At 41.1% G+C, this 21,281-nt stretch overlaps 2 protein-coding genes across 2 annotated transcripts; both read right to left on the bottom strand.

Annotated features, from left to right (window-relative positions):
- Window positions 1–5,713: 5,713 nt before the first annotated feature.
- LOC124395891 (extracellular calcium-sensing receptor-like) lies at window positions 5,714–8,294 on the bottom strand. The gene is given in 5 exon segments (XM_046864778.1): window positions 5,714–5,757; window positions 5,760–6,620; window positions 6,742–6,865; window positions 6,943–7,170; window positions 8,190–8,294. Coding segments are annotated over 5 exon segments (1,362 nt in total).
- Window positions 8,295–11,381: 3,087 nt separating this feature from the next.
- Window positions 11,382–14,101, bottom strand: LOC124395894 (extracellular calcium-sensing receptor-like). Its single transcript, XM_046864780.1, has 4 exons — window positions 13,997–14,101; window positions 12,778–13,005; window positions 12,569–12,692; window positions 11,382–12,289 (listed from the first exon to the last, which is right to left on the bottom strand). Exons 1-4 carry the CDS (start codon window positions 14,099–14,101, stop codon window positions 11,382–11,384), a joined length of 1,365 nt encoding a protein of 454 aa, XP_046720736.1.
- Between the last annotated feature and the right edge of the window lie 7,180 nt (window positions 14,102–21,281).

Here is a 21,281-nt window from a genome sequence, read left to right on the forward strand (position 1 = left end):
GTGGCAAGGCATCCAGGCCATCAGTGATTACAAATCCTCCCACTCCACCCCCGCTGCCACTGATGTCCTCTTTTTGAATGAGCTTAATGACTTTTATGCTCGCTTTGAGAGAGACAACAAAGAAACTGCCACAAAGCTCAAACTCTCGGCTGATCACTTTTAATCAAACTCTCCTTCACAGATGTCTGCAATGCACTGAGCCGGATCAGCGCTCACAAAGCCGCTGGACCAGACGACATCCCTGGTCGCGTACTCAGGGCATGTGCTGAGCAGCTCGCTGGGGTCTTTACTGACATCTTCAACCTGTCTCTTGTCCAAGCAGCTTCAAATGCACCTCCATTGTGCCAGTGCCAAAACACTCCAACCCAATGTGCCTGAACGACTACCGCCCTGTAGCACTGACACCCATTGTCATGAAGTGCTTTGAGCAGCTGGTCCTGGCACACCTGAAGGACTCCCTGCCAACCACATTAGACTCCCACCAGTTTGCCTACCCAAGCAATAGAAGCACAGAAGATGCAGTTTCCATGGCACTGCACTCTGTGCTCACACACTTGGACAATAAGAACACCTATGCACGTATGCTGTTTGTTGACTTCAGCTCAGCATTCAATACCATCATTCCATCCAAGTTAATAGCCAAACTTCTAGATCTGGGCATTAACACCTCCACCTGCAACTGGGTCATGGACTTTCTGACCCACAGACCCCAGCAGGTTTGATCTGGCTCCATCTGCTCCAACACCATCACACTCAAAACTGGTGTACCACAGGGCTGTGTGCTGAGCCCCTTCCTCTACTCCCTCTTCACCTCCGACTGCAGGCCTGTGAATGGATCTAACTCCATCATCAAGTTTGCAGATGACACTACCATGATCGGTCTCATCACCAACAATGATGAGACTGCCTACAGGGAGGAGATCCAGCACCTAGCCACATGGTGCAACAACAATAACCTGCTCCTTAACACCTCCAAGACAAAGGAGCTAATTGTGGACTTCAGGAAGGAGGCAAGAGGCACACATGACACCACCCACATCAATGGGATGGCTGTTGAGCGCGTCTCCAGTTTCAAGTTCCTGGGGATCCACATCTCGGCGGACCTGTCCTGGAACATCAACACCTCCAGCCTGGTCATGAAGGCTCACCAGCGCCTCTTTTTCCTGAGGACACTTAAGAAAAATCAGCTCTCCTCGGATATCCTGGTGAACTTCTACCACTGCACAATAGAAAGCATCCTGACCAGCTGTGTCACAGTCTGGTATGGGAGCTGCTCTGTTGCAGAGCGTAAGGCACTGCAGTGGGTGGTGAAAATTGCCCAGCGCATCACAGGGACTCCACTCCCAGCCATGGAGGACATCCAAAAGAAACGCTGTCTGTGTCGAGCTCGCAGCATTCTTTAAGGACTCCTCTCATTCCGCCCATAGACTGTTTACTCTTCTGCCTCCGGACCAGGACCAGCAGATTAAAGAACAGCTTTTTTCCTAGAGCTGTCTCTTTAGTGAACTCTGAGACTCACTGATACACTACCACATTCCCCCCCCCCACACCTCACACTTCATCACTTTGCTAATGGACTGTCTGAACAAAAACTTATGCTCACCAAGACACTGATCATTTCTCACCTCACACTATGTTATTGCACGGACTGTTTACACAAACCTTTGCTCATTTGCACACTGCTATTTTTTGTATTGCTGCTCACCATTAATTTATCACCATTGTATATATACCCGTTCTCTGTTTATAGTTATAGCAATATATTATGTTCACCGTTCACATCCTTTAACTCTCTGTGTATAGTAATAGGCATCTGTATATACAGTTGTGTTCAAAATTATTCAACCCTCAATTCTGTAAATGGTTTTAGGGAATTTAGTGTACATTTGTAATTGTATTCAGAATGAAATCCTACAAGGACTTCTTAAAGAACCATATGCAACTAAAATGACATCAATTAGTTTTGTAATACAGTAATAAATGTTTCTTTTGTGAATTCTTCATTGACATAATTATTCAACCCCTTAAAGACTACCACTCTGAAGAACAGTGGTTCAATGAAGTGTTTTCAATCAGGTATTGAAAACACCTGTGGATATCAGGGAGCAGCAATAAAGCCTAATAAGCACCAATTAGGCAGCTTTAAAATGACTGTGATACTCAGCTCCTTCTAGACATTTACTGGTGTGGTTACAAACATGGTGAGGTCAAGAGAATGGTCCAGGAAGACAAGAGAACAGGTGATTACTCTTCACAGGAAGGGCAATGGCTATAAGAAGATTGCAAAGATGTTAAACATACCAAGAGACAACATAGGAAGCATCATTCGCAAATTCAAGGCAAAGGGCACTGTTGAAACGCTACCTGGTCGTGGCAGAAAGAAGATGCTGAGCGCTACCTGAAGCGTAGAGTGGAGAAAAGTCCCCGTGTGACTGCTGAGGAACTGAGAAAAGATTTGTCAGATGTGGGTACTGAAGTTTCTGCTCAGACAATACGGCGCACCCTGCGTAATGAAGGCCTCCATGCCAGAACTCCCAGGCGCACCCCCTTGCTGTCCCCAAAGAATAAGAAGAGTCGACTGCAGTATGCCAAAAGTCATGTGGACAAACCACAGAAGTTTTGGGATAGTGTTCTGTGGACTGATGAAACAAAATTAGAACTGTTTGGGCCCATGGATCAACGCTATGTTTGGAGGAGGAAGAACAAGGCCTATGAAGAAAAGAACATCTTGCCTACTGTGAAGCATGGCGGGGGGTCAATCATGCTTTGGGGCTGTTTTGCTTCTGCAGGTACTGGGAAGCTTCAGCGTGTGCAAGGTACTATGAATTCTCTTCAGTACCAGGAGATATTGGATGACAATGTGATGCAGTCCATCACAAACCTGAGGCTTGGAGGAAGTTGGACCTTTCAACAGGACAATGATCCCAAGCATACCTACAAGTCCACTAGAGCATGGTTGCAGATTAAAGGCTGGAACATTTTGAAGTGGCCATCACAGTCACCAGACTTAAATCCGATTGAGAACCTCTGGTGGGACTTAAAGAAAGCAGTTGCAGTGCGCAAGCCTAAGAATGTGAATGAACTGGAGGCTTTTGCCCATGATGAATGGGCGAAGATACCCGTAGATCGCTGCAAGACACTTGTGTCAAGCTATGCTTCACGTTTAAAAGCTGTTATAACTGTAAAAGGATGTTGTACTAAGTACTAAGATTGAATGTCACTTGGGGGTTGAATAAAACTGATAATGATGTGAGCTCAGAAAAGACATTTGTGGTTATTTCATTATAAATGTTATGTTATATTTGTCTGACCTACACGTGCCTCTTTGATTTAATTGTAAGCAGGATGACTGAATGATCATAATCAATGTCAAACCGACCAAAACAATCAATTTCAGTGGGGGTTGAATAATTTTGAACACAACTGTAATGTTCACAATATATATATATATATATATATATATATATATATATATATATATATATATATATATATATATATATATATTCATCTGTATATTATTGTTCATAGTACATACTGTATATATTCATATTCATCTGTAATTATATTCATAGATTATATATTCTCCTGTATACTACATTTATAGTACATATATATATATATATATTAATCTGTATATTATGTTTTTAGTACATATATATTCATCTGTATACTACATTTATAGTACATATACATCTTTAAATTACTGTTTATAGTCTATATTTCATTTTATTTAACTATGTAAATTTATGTAAAAACTATATATCCTGCACTTGCTGTTATTGCACTCTGGTTAGACCCAAACTGCATTTCGTTGCCTTGTACTTGTACATGTGTAATGACAATAAAGTTGAATCTAATCTAATCTAATCTAATCTAATCTAATCTAATCTAATCTAAACCATATTCGGCCCACCTCTTCAGTCCTAGAGTCTCCTTTTACTCTAGTATATTTGAACTGAAAGAGTGTGGTTATGGGACGATGGCCCGGGGTAACGTCACGAACAGGAATCTATAAAAAGCACATGGAGTGAAACCGGCACTAGCTTCTGTTTGTTCATGAAGCACTCTATTGTACATGGTAATTGTCCAAAAAACATATATACGCGAAAAAAGGTAAAGTGTAAGAGTAAGCACCCTCGTCGTTTTCCGCCTGTTACTGTAGCGGACTTAAAGGGCTTGCTGCCTCTTAGGAGGCCCCTAGAGCAGCACCAGAGCATAGCTCAGACTCTAGGCATACCTCAGAGAGACTATCTGGCAACCTGGGAAGCTCTCCTTAAGGGCAGCATATATCCCGGGTCACTTGACTGAGGGAGCAGATGCCCTCTCGACGTTGGGGGCTAAGGCCCGGGGATTGGTGTCTCCACCTGAACGCGGTGGAGCAAATTTTGGAGAAATTATACCGAGCTCAGGTGGACCTGTTTGTGAATCAAGAGACATTGCACTGTCCCCTCTTCTCTCTCACACACCCAGACCCTCTAGGGATGGTTGCTCTGATGCAATGGATGCCTTCCTTCCTATCACAATGCTGAAAAGTTCTGTAGAGAGTTTGCAGAGACTAAGTCCATCTTTTTCTGGTGGCCCCGCGGTGGCTGGTGACCTGTTGATGACAGGTTTTCTCCGCGGTACCAGGAAGCTAAGGCCTCCGGTACGATCTAGAGTACCTGCATGGGACTTGGCCATTGTCTTGTAGACCCTGTTGGAGCCTCACTTTAAGCTATTGACCGAGGTGCCTTTGAGGTTTCTCACAGTAAAGACTGTGTTCCTCTTGGCCATGTTATCTAGGCCAGGTTATGTTACTCTCAGGGCCTATGTGGCAGCCATTTTGGCTTGTCATGCTTTGTTTAACTCTGTAGGCAAGCATACCCTAATCAGCCGCTTCATTTGTGGAGCAAAGTGACTGAAACTGAACACCAGAAACAGTAGATTTCACTTTAGTGCTTGAGGCTCTGGTTGGGACCACTTTTGAACTACTGGAGTTAGTACCTTTCAAGCTTCTGACTCTAAAGATGTTATATCTCGTAGCTATAAATTCTCTGGGATTCTCTGGGAAAAAATCTGGGATTTGGGTACTCTATCATTCTCACCATCCTATATATTTACACACACATATACATATAACTTAAGTATTTTAACTTGCTTTGGTTCAGCTTCTTGTATTGCCTTAGTAACAAAATTTCCCTGTTTCTTGTTTCTGTTCTTGCCTGCTGATTTGTTTTTTTTTGCCTTGGATATGTTCACCTCACAAGCAAAATGGATTTTATTTTATATGTGCAGTCTGCTAGAATTTACTGACTTGGGACAGGGCCTAGTTGCTGAATATTTCACAGATTAAATGAGCTTTCCTTGTAGTGAAGTTGAACCCAAAGGTTATGAAATTGATCTAGTTTCCTGTATGGATACTTGATCTCCCCACTTTTCATTGGAATATGCGCTATGCCAGCCGGATATCTTTATGGCAAAAGCAGGGGACAGGGGATAATTTTGTGTCTCAAGTTATTTGGAATACCACACAATGGTTATGTCAACATACTGAATACACTAAGAACTAACCATATGTGAAAGGTACTGCAAAATTAGACATTAAATAGCATTTTATTGAATGTAATTACTGAAATAGTATCTCTTTATGCAAAACCATTTTAAAGCATTTCATTTAAACTAGAGCTTGGTCTTGAAATAAGACTTTGAACAGACACATTTGATAAAAAGCTCATTTAGCAGATGCTTTACTCATCATTTGCTTTTTAGTATTTTTTCTGGTTCCAGTATTATTATATAACACTTTGGAATAAATATGCAAAACAATAACCCAAAGCTTGATGTTAAAATGGCAAAGATCTCCACAGCTACAGTGAATTTTCCAGGAGAGCTGACATAAGCTGGAATAAAGGTGATCCAAACCGCACAGAATATGAGTATACTAAATGTGATGAATTTGGCTTCGTTGAAATTGTCAGGTAGCTTACGGGCCAGAAATGCTAAAATAAAACATAAAACAGCCAGAAGTCCTATATAACCCAGCACAGCCCAGAAACCTAAAGCTGAACCTACATGACATTCTAATATGATCTTTTCCTTGTAATACTTCATATTCTTGTAGGGAAAGGGAGGAGATATTGTTAACCAAAGTATACAAATAATGACCTGTACAAAAGTGAAAGCAAGTACACTGAGTCTCTGCTGTAGAGGCCCAAACCATTTCATGACATTACTACCAGGAAGTGTAGCTCTGAAGGCCATTAACACCACCCCTGTTTTTCCCAGAACACAGGAGATACAGAGGACAAATGTGATTCCAAAAGCTGTGTGACGCAGCATACAGGACCATGCAGAAGGCTGAGCAATGAATGTTAGTGAACAGAGGAAACATAAAGTCAGAGAGAACAGGAGCAGGAAGCTCAGTTCAGAATTATTTGCTCTAACAATTGGTGTGTCCTTGTGTTTAAAAAAAATTAAAGCAATGAAGATGGTGAAAGATACTCCTAACAAAGAAAATGATACAAGGATGATTCCCATTATTTCCTCAAATGACAGGAATTCCACCAGCTTTAACACACAGGTAGTTTTCTTGTCATTAGACCACAGTTCAGGAGGACATCTGATGCAAATTATGGAATCTGAAGAAAAAAAAACATTTATATTAGTTGAGGTAATTTTGATTATATTAGCAATTATTATCCAAATAACATTTTGAAATAAGTTTAAACAATTAATGAAGCAAAGCACTATGCATAATACCTGTTATATTACTGATTTCCCCGTCTGCACATGGTATACAGTCAAAGCAGCAGATTGGCCTTCCTTTCTGCACAGCCTTCCTGGTGCCTGGGGGGCAACTTGGACTACACACAGAGACTGGCACCTAAAAAAAATTCTGTTGTATTAAATTATTGTAACATTTTAGTAGTTTTTCATTTGCTCATATAGATAATCAAATACCTGTAATTTGTTGTGGGCCCAGGTTATACTGATGTTGTTAAATGACAGCTTTTTATGTCTTTCCAGAGAGTCATCATAGAAGCCAACTTTAACAAACACTGCTTTACCATCTTTGCTTTGTTGCCAGTTCAGTAATTCATACCTTGCTGCAGGGTCTCCATTCTCATCAAAATATACATCCTCTCCATTTGTAGTGGTGAAATTAAGCTTCTTTAACTCATTTACTACCTAAATAAAGCATTTTAAACCTTTCAGTGAGAATTATAAGAATTTGTTAGTCTTCAGGCTATATTGTTACACTTACCTGCCATGGTTTATTAGTCATATTTGCACATGCAATAAGACCTTCTTGTTCACTTTCTCTCAACCGTACAACCGAACAACCGTATGTGTTATGTAGGGCATAAGCCACAGCATAAACAGCCTTGTAAACATTATTTGCAACTCGTAACTCTGAAACATCTGTGTAAAGGTTTTGAACTTGACTGAGACTTTCATTACCTTTGCACATTTGTTCTATTTTAACATTTTCTTGTGTGGGAAGCTTACATTCAAATATCGTCTCCCACAGCTCTTTAAAAATAGTTGGATCAGAAGTTGGATTAAGTTTGGTCAGAAATTCATGTAGTCCATTGATTTGAGCTTTTGGCATAGCAAAACCCATTGATCCTTTCAGCAGATGTTGCCATTGGATATTAACTGGATCAGAAATCCAGGACTCACTTCCAATCCACTGATACCCAGTCACATTTTGTAAGGACATTTCCTTTAGAAGAACAGCAAGATCAGCATTTGCGACAAATGCTACAATAACTTTGGAGGTTGAATCCTTAATAATCTGGACTATTTTCAGAATTTTTTCTCGGGGGTCCGTCCTAAAGAATGCTTTTGAATACTCAACACAGATTCCTTCTTCTTTGGCTGCATTGATGAAATCATTTAGGCCATTGTTCCCATAGTCATTATCACTGCATAGGGCTCCTACCCAGGTCCAGCCAAAATGCCTGACTAACTTAGCCAAAGCTCTGCTCTGGTAATAATCACTGGGAACAGTTCTAAAGAATGATGGATATTTATTTTTATCACTTAGGCATGCACATGTAGCAAAGTGACTGACCTGCAATAAAAAGATTTCAATTATGTTATTCACATATGTATATTATAATAGACATCAATAATTTTACAATTGAAACATTTGATCATTTATATAAAAGATGTTTTTATACAGATTAATGAGGATGTCTTACCACAGGTATGTGCAAAGGTCCCACAGTTACAGACATGGCAATTGAGGGGCTGGATGATGTTTGTCCTATGATTGCTTGAACTCCATCAGGTTTTAAACAAGACATTACAGATGTATTTTTATCATTGCCATTAACTAAGGACAAGGAGGCTCTTGTAGTTATTTCTACTGATCCACAGGAATCATAAATTTTGTACCCCAGTTTGACCCCAGGAAGAATATCAGTTCTATTGTTAACTTCCTCAATGGCAAATACCATTGTTTGTGCATTCTGAAATTCACGGAGGCTCAAACTATAGGGAAAATATAAAATAAAACTAAATAGAAGTTCAGCAAACCCTGTATGAATTAATACAATAAATACTTTGTTTGTAGACGATAATACGATAAATCATTTTTATACATTCCTGATCCTATTTGATTCTCCTAATCTGCTCTCACCTTATGCATTTTGGTTGTTGGAGCCCAGATGTAAAGACATGTGTTGTCTGGTCCCATTTGACATGGAAGGAAAAAAGGCCACCAATTAGTACATCACCATCTTTGCTGAGTTGGGGTGGATTGGGCAGACCTAGTAAGCTGCAGGGAGGATCAACTGCTCTCACCTGCGTGAATAAAAGCCATGTGTGCAGGAACCTCATTCTCATTGCTTCCTAAATACAATGACAGCTGTTTAGCCATTTATATAACCCTTTAACTCCCAAATATACCAGACCCCTGGGTGTGGAGTTACAAATTGCATTACCTCATTTTATTGTATGATACAAATATAACCAGTCTATAGACCCAGTGGGCTTAATGACAGTGTCTGAACATAATATAAATCTTTATTATTATTTTTTTTTGCATTCATTCATTTATTCATTTAGGTGTCTTTGATAGCTAAAACTTTGTTTTCATGTATTGACGTGGCGGTAAACCCTTTACTGAGTGATCCCTTATTATTGTAACCAAGAACAATCTCTAATGTTCTAAAAGCCTGCACAATGTTATATTACTTGCATTTAATTGTGTACTGTGTAAAAATGCCAGAGATTTCTCCCTTGCTTAGTTTCTTTCTTCATGTATTCTTATGTTGCTCATGTATAGCTGTTGACTTCCATGTCAAAATCAGGTGAGTGTATATATACCTTTTTGTTTCTGTCTTTACTAAACATTTTAGTCAGCTCACCACATGTAACCAAATCCTTTGCTTGTTTACACATTTCTTGATATGCCTATCTTTGGTTTTGATTCGTTTCATGTACAAATTTTGTTTTGCCTTAAAAATGTTTAATCAGCTGAACTTTGCCTGTTACTTGTTTATGATTATGCTTGCTGATTTGAATTGTTTGCATTAGATATTTATATTCAAAAGACTTTGTTCCTCTACAAAGAACATGCATTAGCTTGCATTAGTATCACATAACAGAATACTTAGCTGACCTCATTGATGCAAAGATGAGGAACACATGACCACTATGGTAGCTTTTAACATAATCCATCTTCTTCATTTGGAACCACCACACTATGTTGTTTTTGCAGTTATACCAGGCTGACCTGCTAAAAGACCTGAGCAGGGGCATTAGTGAGGAGGTGTTCTCAGAGATATGTTAAGCCACGGATCTGTCTCTCTGTGCAACCAAGCAAACAGTCTGCGCCATCGGACATTCTATGGCTGATATGGTGTCTGTGGTGAGACAACTGTGACTTAACTTTATGGCTTTTAAGGATAGGGAAAAATTGCTCCTCCTGGAAGCCACCATCTTGCCTTTTGGCATATCTGGCAAGTCTGTTAATATGGTGGTTACAAGGGTCAGGTGATGCACACAAAGATGCGTTTCATAAATTTCTCCCCTGCCATGCACAGATTTCGCGGCTGTTGGCCACCCAGTCTGTGTTGTAAAGCCCAAAGACAGACAATAGCAAGTCATGTGCCCCCTCATAGGGACTGGGGAATGGCTCACCATTGTCAGGAGCCCAATAAGAGGCTAGACTTGATGATGATCATTTTGTCCAAGAAGAATGTGCTGAGAGTGGTGCACCCAGGACCAGGGGGGGTGTCCCCTTGTGGAGGAGCATTGCAAAATTCTAACAAAGAGAAAGGGCTCCTTCCCAGCATCCTTACAGGATATTGTACACTGTTTGCCACCACTGTTGTTTAGGTGAGCAGTGACCTCAAGCAAAATGTGACTAATTTCCAAGTTGCAGGACACCAAACACCTAACCTCCCTCATCAAAGCGTAGTGTCAGAACTAGTGCCCCTTTCAGAGAAAATGGCAGCAGGGAAACTACTACCAAACATCTTTTCAACTGTGTGGTACCATTACCATGAAGCCAGAACAAGCACATTTTTGACAAAAAAAATTGCAAGGTCTGCTGGACAAAGGGGCTGCATAATGTGTTCCTCTGCCAAAAATAAAGTCGATACAGCCAGTATTTTCTAGTTTTTAGGGAAAATGTATGGTTGCGACCTTTTAGTGTTATTATACCCAATTTTAGAGCTGCTACTTCAGAACATACATTCTGAAGTATATAATTCCTTTGTTTCTGTCTTGTCTTTTTGAAGTATCATGATTAGCTTGTTACATATACCAAGTATTTAATGTCTTGTTTCTTGTTTGAACAGTCTTTAAACTTGTTTTGGTTCATGTTTTTGCATTGCTTTAGTAACAATGTTTGCCTAATTTTGCCTGTTTCTTGTTTATGATTATTGGTTGGTTGCCTTGGATATTTATATGAAATTAATTTTGTTCCTTTTTATACATTCTTTCCTTCACTTCCAGTCGTGTTACATAAAAATTAGTAATACTACCAAATAAAAAAATTATACCATATCAATCTATGCCCATGTACATGAAAGTACCTTCACACTATCAGCATATTAGTTTATGCATTGTATGTATAAATAAAAAATAGTGAAAGAGAAAACATTTTGGGAATTGTTACCTCATAAACAAAAAGATTTTATTATATATTTGCATGTGTAGTGTGCTAACCCCACACCATGGTTATGTCAACATATTTAATGCACTTAAAACTAACCCTATGCAAAAGGTCCTGCACAATTAGACAGTAGATAGAAGTTATTTGACTGTATTTATTAAAATAGTTATTCATTTTAAAATCTATTTAAAAGCCTTTCATTTAAACGAGAGATTGCTCTAGAAATATGATATGAACACCCAGCTTTTATATTGGGTATCTAAAAAGTTTATTTAGCAGGTGCTTTACCCATCATCTGCTTTTTAGTGTTTTTCTCTGGCTGCAGTATGATGATATAACACTTTGGAACAAATATGCAGAACAATAACCCAAAGCTTGATGTTAAAATGGCAAAGATCTCCACAGCTACAGTGAATTTTCCAGGAGAGCTGACATAAGCTGGAATAAAGGTGATCCAAACTGCACAGAATATGAGTATACTAAATGTGATGAATTTAGCTTCATTGAAATTGTCAGGTAGCTTCCGGGCCAGAAAAGCCAAAATAAAACATAAAAGAGCAAGAAGTCCTATATAACCCAGCACAGCCCAGAAACCTATAGCTGAACCTACATTACACTCTAATATGATCTTTTCCTTGTAATACTTCATATTTTTGTAGGGAAATGGAGGAGATATTGTTAACCAAAGTATACAAATGATGACCTGTACTAGAGTGAAGGCAAGTACACTGAGTCTCTGCTGTAGAGGCCCAAACCATTTCATGAGATTGCTGCCTGGAAGTGTAGCTCTGAAGGCCATCAACACAACTACAGTTTTCCCCAGAACACAGGAAATACAGAGGACGAACGTGGTCCCAAAAGCTGTGTGACGCAGCATACAGGACCACTCAGAAGGCTGAGCAATGAATGTTATCGAACAAAGGAAACATAAAGTCAGAGAGAACAGGAGCAAGAAGCTCAATTCAGAATTATTTGCTCTAACAATTGGTGTGTCCTTGTGTTTAATGAAAATTACTGCAATGAAGATGGTGAAAGAGACCCCTAACAAAGAAAATGATACAAGGATGATTCCCATTATTTCCTCAAATGACAGGAATTCCACCAGCTTTAAGACACAGGCAGTTTTCTTTTCATTAGACCACAGTTCAGGTAGGCACTTGATGCAAGTTATGGAATCTGTAGAAAAAAAAAAATTATAAACATATTATAAACAGTTTTCCCCGCATCTCCGCATGTTTAGAAGCTAGCGTCAGAGAGCAGAAAAAGCTATGATGCAGTACCCTGGGACACGGAGGGAATGTTTAAGAGCCCAAGATTAACAGTTTGGTGATACCAGGGCTTGAACCCAACCTTCTGATTAGTAACCCAGATTCTGAGCTACCACTCCCCCTTTTTGATTGCTTTTAACAGAATAAAAAATTTAAATAGTGGATAGTTCTGCACTATGCATTATACCTGTTATATTACTGATTTCACCCTCTGCACACGGTATACAGTCGAAGCAGCAGATTGGCCTTCCTTTCTGCACAGCCTTCCTAGTGCCTGGGGGGCAACTTGGACTACACACAGAGACTGGCACCTAAAATCAATTTTTGCTGTCTATAATTATGATAACATTTTAGTATATAATGATTTGCTGATATAGATACAGTAGTTTTATTTACCTGTGATTTGTTGTGGGCCCAGGTTATACTAATGTTGTTAAATAACAGCTGATTGTGTCTTTCCAGAGAGTCATCATAGAAGCCCACTTTAACAAACACTGCTTTACCATCTTTGCTTTGTTGCCAGTTCAGCAGTTCATACCTTGCTGCAGGGTCTCCATTCTCATCAAAATATACATCCTCTCCATTTGCAGTGGTGAAATGGAGCTTCTTTAACTCATTCACTACCTAAATAAAGCATTTTAAACCTTTCAGTGAGAATTATAAGCATTTGTTAGTCATCAGGCTATATTGTTACACTTACCTGCCATGGTTTATTAGTTATGTTTGTGCATGCAATAAGACCTTCTTGTTCACGTTCTCTCTTAGAACAACCGTATGTGTTATGTAGGGCATAAGCCACAGCATAAACAGCCTTGTAAACATTATTTGCAACTCGTAACTCTGAAACATCTGTGTAAAGGTTTTGAACTTGACTGAGACTTTCATTACCTTTGCACATTTGTTCTATCTTAACATTTTCTTGTGTGGGAAGCTTACATTCAAATATCGTCTCCCACAGCTCTTTAAAAATAGTTGGATCAGAAGCTGGATTAAGTTTGGTCAGAAATTCATGTAGTCCATTGATTTGAGCTTTTGGTATAGCAAAACCCATTGATCCTTTCAGCAGATGTTGCCATTGGATATTAACTGGATCAGCAATCCAGGACTCACTTCCAATCCACTGAAACCCAGTCATGTTTTGTAAGGCAACTTCCTTTAGAAGAACAGCAAGGTCAGCATTTGAGACAAATGCTACAATAACTTTGGAGGTTGAATCCTTAATAATTTGGACTATTTTCTGAATTTTTTCTCGGGGGTCCGTCCTAAAGAATGCTTTGGAGTACTCAACACAGATTCCTTCTTCTTTGGCTGCAATAATGAATTCATTAAGACCATTGTTCCCATAGTCATTATCACTGCATAGGGCTCCTACCCAGGTCCAGCCAAAATGCCTGACTAACTTAGCCAAAGCTCTGCTCTGGAAATAATCACTGGGAACAGTTCTGAAGAAAGATGAATGTTTTTTCTTGTCACTTAGACATGCACATGTAGCAAAGTGACTGACCTGCAATAAAGAGATTTCAATCATGTTCTTTCCAACTCTGTTTAAAAAAAAATTCAATTTAAAGCATTATCTAATTATATTTAAAAAAGAGAAAGAAAAAATAGATCTTACCACAGGTATGTGCAAAGGTCCCATAGCTACAGACAAGGCAATAGAGGCGCTGGATGATGTTTCTCCTATGATTGCTTGAACTCTATCAGGTTTTGAGCAAGACATTACAGATTTATTTTCTTCATTGCCATTAACTAAGGACAAGGAGGCTCTTGTAGTTATTTCTACTGATCCACAAGAATCATAAATTGTATAACCTATTTTGACTCCAGGAAGAATATCAGTTCTATTGTTGATTTCCTCAATGGCAAATACCATTGTTTGTGCAGTTTGAAATTCACGGAGACTCACACTTTAGAATGAAGAAAATTAAAGTACACAGCTTTTCAGTGAACCCTGTCAGCATTAATACATTAAACAAAGCTGTAAATGTTTAAAATATTCCTGATCTTCTTAAAATCAATACCTCCTATAAAAAATTCAATTCCATTTTACCAAATTTAAATCATAATGTGCTCTCACCTTATGCATTTTGGTTGTTGGGGCCCAGATGTAAAGACCTGTATTTTCTGGTCCCATTTTACATGGAAGGAAAAAATGCCACCAATTAATACATCACCATCTTTGCTGAGTTGAGGTGGATTGGGCAGACCTAGTAAGCTACAGGGAGGATCGACTGCTCTCACCTGAGTAAATAAAAGCCATGTGTGCAGGAACCTCATTCTCATTGCTCCCTTTGTACAATGACGGATATGTAACCATTTATATAACAGTTTAACTCCCCAATTTACCATACCCTTGGGTGTGGGTTTAAGAAGTGCATTACCTCATTGTATTGTCCTGATTACTCAGAATTATATTACACTGTTCTTTAAATCTCTGTAGAAATGTATTTTCTTATATGTTTTTTTTATTGTTATAAACAGGTTTTGATAAGCATTTTTTATTTGGCTCTCAAGAGAACTAAAGTATTAATGAAGGATGAGGCTGCTAATGCTAACTCTTCTATAGACCAGGTGGTCTATAGTGTCCCAGTGATATAGACAGTAGTTTTCCTTTTCAGCCCCCTCACTTTTAGAATGATGGTTTTTGTCAATATATAAATATATATGCAGTTTACTCTTCGCATAAACTGCAAAAAACTATTTGGCCACACTGAGCTGACCTTCTCAATATATAAAATAATGACTACATGCATCCCTCAACCAGATCCTCCTGCCCCTTACCCTCAAGGGTCAGCTTCCTCTGGGCCCACAGGAGCATCTAATGTTGCAGCTTGTACAGGAGGCGATTTTGCAGACCCACCTGGTGGTTCATGCAGGAAACCACCAAAGTGTTGTTGGTACAGACCAACACATGGTGGCCTCTGAGGTCTGGAAGGAAATGCTTCAAAGCTTGAAGCATGGCCAGCATCTCTAGGCAATTGATATGCCACATCTGATGGAGCCATTCCCAGAAACTTTGGGGGGAGTGGGCACTCATGACTGCCCCCCACCTGGTGAGGGACGCATCTGTCGTAAGCATTATGTGACGATCAGAAACTCCCAACATGAGGCCCTGCGGCAGTACCATGGGATCTCTCCACACATCTAAGGCACGTAGGGCTCGCCGCATGACCTTGATCGTATGGAGTGAATTGCCCCTTTGAGAGAACCCTTGGGCCCTTAGCCACCACTGGAGGTGTCTCAGGTGCAGGAAGCCAAGTGGAACCATTTTAAATGCTGCTGCCATTAGACATAGCAGTCTTTGAAACAGCTTCACAGTGATTGACTGGCCTTCTTCTCTCCTCTAGGCCATGAGGGTGGATTCGACATGAGCAGGGGACAACTGGGCCTGCATAAGGGTCAAATCCCATACTACACTAGATAGGTGGTTCTCTGTGATGGAGAAAGCACACTCTTTTTGGTGTTCAGTCAAACCCCAGCTCCTTCATGTGGGCAAAAACCACATTTTATGATGGACTGCCAGCTTCTACAACCAAGCCAATATTAACCAATTGTCAATATAATTTAGCGGATGCCCTGAATTCTCAGCAGTACTGGTGCCGCATCCACACACTTTGAGAGGGTGCGGGGTGAGAGGGCAAGACCACACTTCGGCCCTGAACGCAAACCTCAGGAACTTTCAGCTGAAAAGATGGATGCCTAAAAGTATGCATCCTTCAGATCTATCATGACAAACCAGTCCTCGGTCCTGATTTGGGACACCCTGATTCAAGGTCATCATCTTGAACTCAAAAGTCTGTGGTTCATGGACCGGCCAATGGCCCTCCAGTCTCTTTCGTAGCCCTGAGAGCTAAGTCTGTATCGCAGCAAAGCTCATGGACTTCCTGACCACTTGAGGTGCCTCCCACGTATAGCTTCCACAGCAGATCAGCTTAATAGGCCTGCAGCACAGCCATGGTGTGCAGACAGTCTGCGGCTTGACCTGCTGAAGCATAAGCCTTGCCCACCAGTGCCAAGGTAGTTTGAAGGCGCTTGGTGGGCAGTGCCGGGGTTAGTAGGGACGATGCAGCACCTGGGAAGCCTCTTAAACCTGGGGCATCATCCCTTAACCACACTATTTTAGTCTAACTATATCAGAGTATAGCGACACTTTAGGAATGAAGACCTGGACACCTTGGTCTATCTCAAGCTTGGCTACAGCATGGGTCACTACCTCAAATAGCTTGTCAAAAAGGACTAGCTGAGGGGTTGTCTCTCAAGGCTCGCAGACCTCCACTCCCACCCCTCCTCAGAGGAAGAGAGGCAGAGCTGAGCGCTTTTATCTCTAAAGAATAAAAAATTCCCGAAAGGCGTGCTTTCCAAACCTCGCAACAGAACGCTGGACCCGGCTGGTAAGGTTTGCAAAAGGGACAAGCCCGTCTCCAGATCTCGTCTGCCAGGTCAATTTGCGAGCCCCAGGCCCTCGAACACTGCTTTGCCTCAGCGAAAGCGGGGCCAGAACTCTCCTCTTCAAAGAGTGCTCTTCAGGAGTCGAGCATTTGCATCGACATATGAGTGCAATCTGTGCAGTCGGCTCCCTCGAGAACCGAACTAGCATGCTTCGCTCCCTACACACAGGTTGTGAGTATGGCCCCCCCACGCTGAATTATAGTAGGGGCTGGGAGGAACACACGGATGAAGCAATGCTCCATCTTCTTAGTTGCTTTCGTTTTTTTTTTTTTATTTACCACTTACCATAGAGGGCAAACACACACAGAGCACTTCCTCAAAAAACAGAAGCTAGCACCGTTTTACTCCATGTGCTTTTATAGCTTTCTCGTTGTGACATCACTCTGCAGATGATGTCACACTTTCCATTGGACTGATTACACATGTGATTCAGAGCATGAACAATGCAGAAGTATTCCCAAAGCATTGTTGATGCAGCTGAAGGGGAACCTCTGGAGTCAGTGTCTGTCAAGCTTCTGACTCTAAAGATGTTTTTTCTCACAGCTCTGACTTCTCTAAAGGTAATTTGCAGGCTCTATCAGTCTCGCCATCCTGCCTAGACTTGACCCCGGGGCTGGTTAAAAGCTATTTTGCATCCTCACCTGAACTACAAGGTGGTAACAAAAAGTTTTGAGACTAGTTTTGTAACATGACAACAGTGGGCAGGGAGCACTGACGTTCTGCAAAGAAATTTGAGAGTTTTATCCACCCACAGCTTCTGGTTGGGAAACGTTCTAATGGTGGTTTTCTACAGAAAAAGTGTCATCCTCAAGTTTTACCATGAATCCCACAATCGCTTCCATACACATGTTGACATCATCAGTAATGCTTCCACATGACCACGCTATGAACCACATGTGAATTCTGTCTAATGGAAAGGTGGGGTGATGTCATGACCAGGAAGCTATAAAAAGCATGTGCGTTGGAGATGGCACTAGCTTCTGAAATGAGAAGAAGGCACTGCAGAGATGCAGGGAGTGTGACCTGGAGATGCAGCGTCTCGTTCCCTCGGGGAACCAAGGTTAAATATGTATCCTAGAGTACGACCTCCTTGTAGAGGGAGCTCTGGATTAGAGAATGGTCTCTACCACCTCAGCTGAGAGACCAGAGACTTACAGCTGTACCCCCTCAGGGGCCACAGCCTCCACAGCTCCGGGCGGGGGTTAAGTGAGGTGCCCCCTACCTGAGAGAGAAGATCCCTCCTGGGAGGAATCTCCCAAGGATTGTGCTCGAGAAGGGCTACCAGGTTCACAAACCATGGCTTGCATGACCACCAAGGGGCCACCAGAAGGAAACGGACTCCATCCCGGCAAACTCTCTCCAGAACTCACAGGATCAGCACAACAGGTTGAAAGGCTTAAAGGTGCTGCCTTGGCCATGCCTGTACCATAGCCTCCAGCCTGAAAGGGGCTGGGTGAGTGAGGAAAAACCAGAAGGCACAGTGCAAAGTCTCTTGAGTTGTAGGTCCACTTGTGCTCTGTACAACTTCCTTCATATCTGCTTCACCATTTCTGGGTGGAGTCTCCATTCCCCAAGCCTCAGCCCTTGCCTCGAAAGGGCATCTAATTTTTAGGCGCCCTGGTATGTTTACTGCCCTCACCAAAAGCAGCTTCCCTTGGGCCCACAGGAGGATCTGACATGTCAGCTTGTATAGAAGGCAAGATTGCCGACCCCTCTGATGGTTGATGTAGGAGACCACAGATGTATTTTCTTAATGGATAAGCACATGGTGGCCTCTCAGGTCTGAGAGAAAATGCCTCAAGGCCAGAAGCACAGCCAGCATCTTTAGGCAGTTGATGTGCCACAGAAGCGTCTGTCGATAATTTTATTCAACGACAAAAATCCCCTAAAACTTTAACAGGAACCTGGGTTCTGTCCACACCTCTAAGGCTTGTAAGGCTCACCATGTAAGCTTGATTGTGCTGAGTGAGTTGCCCTTCTGGGAGAACTTTCTGTCCCTGAGCCACCACTGAATGTATATCATGTGCAGGAGGCCAAGTGGTACCACGTTGGACGCAGCTGCCATCAGACCTAGCAGTCTCTGAAACTGCTTTACAGTGAGTGATTGACCTTCTCTTACTCTCTTGACAACCGTGAGGATAGACTCCAGTCGAGCAGGTGACAGCTGTGCCTGCATAAGGGTCAAATCCCACACTATGCCTAGATAGGTGTTTTTCTGTACTGGAGAAAGAACACTTTTCTTGGTGTTCACTCTTAACCCTAATTCCTTCATGTGGGCAAGAATGACATCTCAATGCTGGACAATTGAAAGCTTTGATTGAGCTAATATCAACCAGTCATCAATATAGTTCAGTATACGGATGCCCTGGAGTCTCAGGGGAACCACCGGACCACCACGATGGCCTTCTTTTGTAAGAGAGTATTTACTTCTTGTTCCATAATGAGAGCCTGCTCGGGTCCCACCACCTGTGCTGGGCTGGGGCTGCGCCTGCCAAGCAGCCACATGAAAGCAATGTAGGAGGAAATGCTGGAATGCCACAGACTGCCTTTTTGCCTCCTGAAATCTGACAATGACTGTATTCATGGTGTTGCCAGTTGGCACCATGGGGGCATCCAACAGAAAAGCTCTGTGAGCCACAGGTGCCTTTCAGTGGCCACCAAGGCTGACATGGATCGGCCAATGGTCCTAGCAGTCTCTTTGATGGCCCTGAGAGCCAGGTCTAAAGCACAATGAAGCTCTCGGACAGTGCCATTGCCCATACTCACTCCCTCATCTATCTCTCCCATCAGGTTGGCCTAATAAGCCTGCAACGTGGTCATGGTACTGGGGTCTTGAGGGACAGTGCAGCGCCTGGGGAGAGATAGACAGCCAGCGTCTTTTCAACAGGGGCATCATCCCCTAACCGCACTCTTTCAGCATCAATACAATGGAGTAGAGAGAAACGAGACAATTAAGGGCTGCTCCAGGATCTGGACACCTCGGTGTGCAGGTCCAGGAAAAAAGGCAGACCTCAGCAAATTAGGTCGCAGAAAAACTCTCAGCTTACTGTACGTTTCTTCCTCCAGATCTCACTCGCCCAACATGGGTCCGGGTTTAAAAACAATTAAAATTGAGTAGATTGTATACCAATAGATATTAGTGGCTCTGTCATATGTAATGATGGGCATCTTATATAAAGAAAAAAATAGCTGTTTAGATAAATACAAAAAAACCCAACAACAAACAAGCAAGCAGTCGTGACAGCAGCCAACGTCACCAGCACTTGAATCTTGAATGTTGTGGCGGTATTGGTTTTCTCATTCCCATAGCATTATGAAACCACCATGAAACACAGCATCAGAGTGTAGCTTTTGATAGGGAACGTCTTGGGTTAGTTTACAGGTACAGGCTTGGCTGATGGGTTAGAGCCTCACAGGTTCGTGCATTCTGATGACACCACCCGTCTAAGATTTTAACACACATGCTTCACAATTGGTCGAACAAAGAATGTTCCCATATTGTTAGTTTTCAGGAACAGGGTTACAGTCAAGTAACACTATATATATATTCCTTTGCTTCTGTCTTGTCTTTTCAAAGTATCATGATTAGCTTGTTACATATACCAAGTATTCCATTATTCCATGTATTATTTCTTGTTTTGCCAGTTTTTGAACTTGTTTTGGTAAATTTTTTTGTATTGTCTTAGTAACATTGTTTGCCTACCCTTGACTGTTTCATGTTTATGATTATGCCTGATGATTTAGTTGTTTGCCTTGGGCATTTATAATAAATAAACTTTTGTTCCTTTTTATACATTCTCTTTATACATTATACAAGTGAATCCACTTGTACTCGTGTTACATGACAAATAGTAATACTACCAGATAAAAGATGATACCATATAAATCTATGTTCATGTACATTAAAGTGCCTTCACAATCTTCTAATTTTTGTATGCATTGTACTCTATGTACAGCTAAGAAAATGCTGAAAAAGAAAAACACTTTGAAAATTGTTACCTTATTAGCAAAAAGATTTTATTATATTTTTGCATGTGTAGTGTGCTAGAATTAAGTGACTTTGGACATGGCCTAGTTTATGATTAAGTCACAGATTAAATAATTAAATCACTTAAAGCATTAATTATAATAAAGATGAACCCCCAGTTTATGAAACTGATCTAGTTTTCTTAATGGACACTTTATTTTTTCTATTTTCATTGAAATATGCTCTATGCCAGCAGAGTTTCTTTATAGCAAAGGCTGGAGACAATAATTTAGTGCCTCAAATAATATGGAAAACCACACCAGGGTTATGTCAACATACTTAATGCACTTAAAACTAACCATATGTGAAAATTAGACAGTAGATAGCAGGTTATTGACTGAAATTAATAAATAAGTAATTCTTAATGCAAATTCATTTTGAAGCCTTTCATTTAAACTAGAGCTTGCCCTTGAAAATAAGATTT

This window comes from Silurus meridionalis, chromosome 13, assembly GCF_014805685.1.
Source record: "Silurus meridionalis isolate SWU-2019-XX chromosome 13, ASM1480568v1, whole genome shotgun sequence".
In the NCBI taxonomy this organism is placed as follows: Eukaryota; Metazoa; Chordata; class Actinopteri; order Siluriformes; family Siluridae; genus Silurus; species Silurus meridionalis.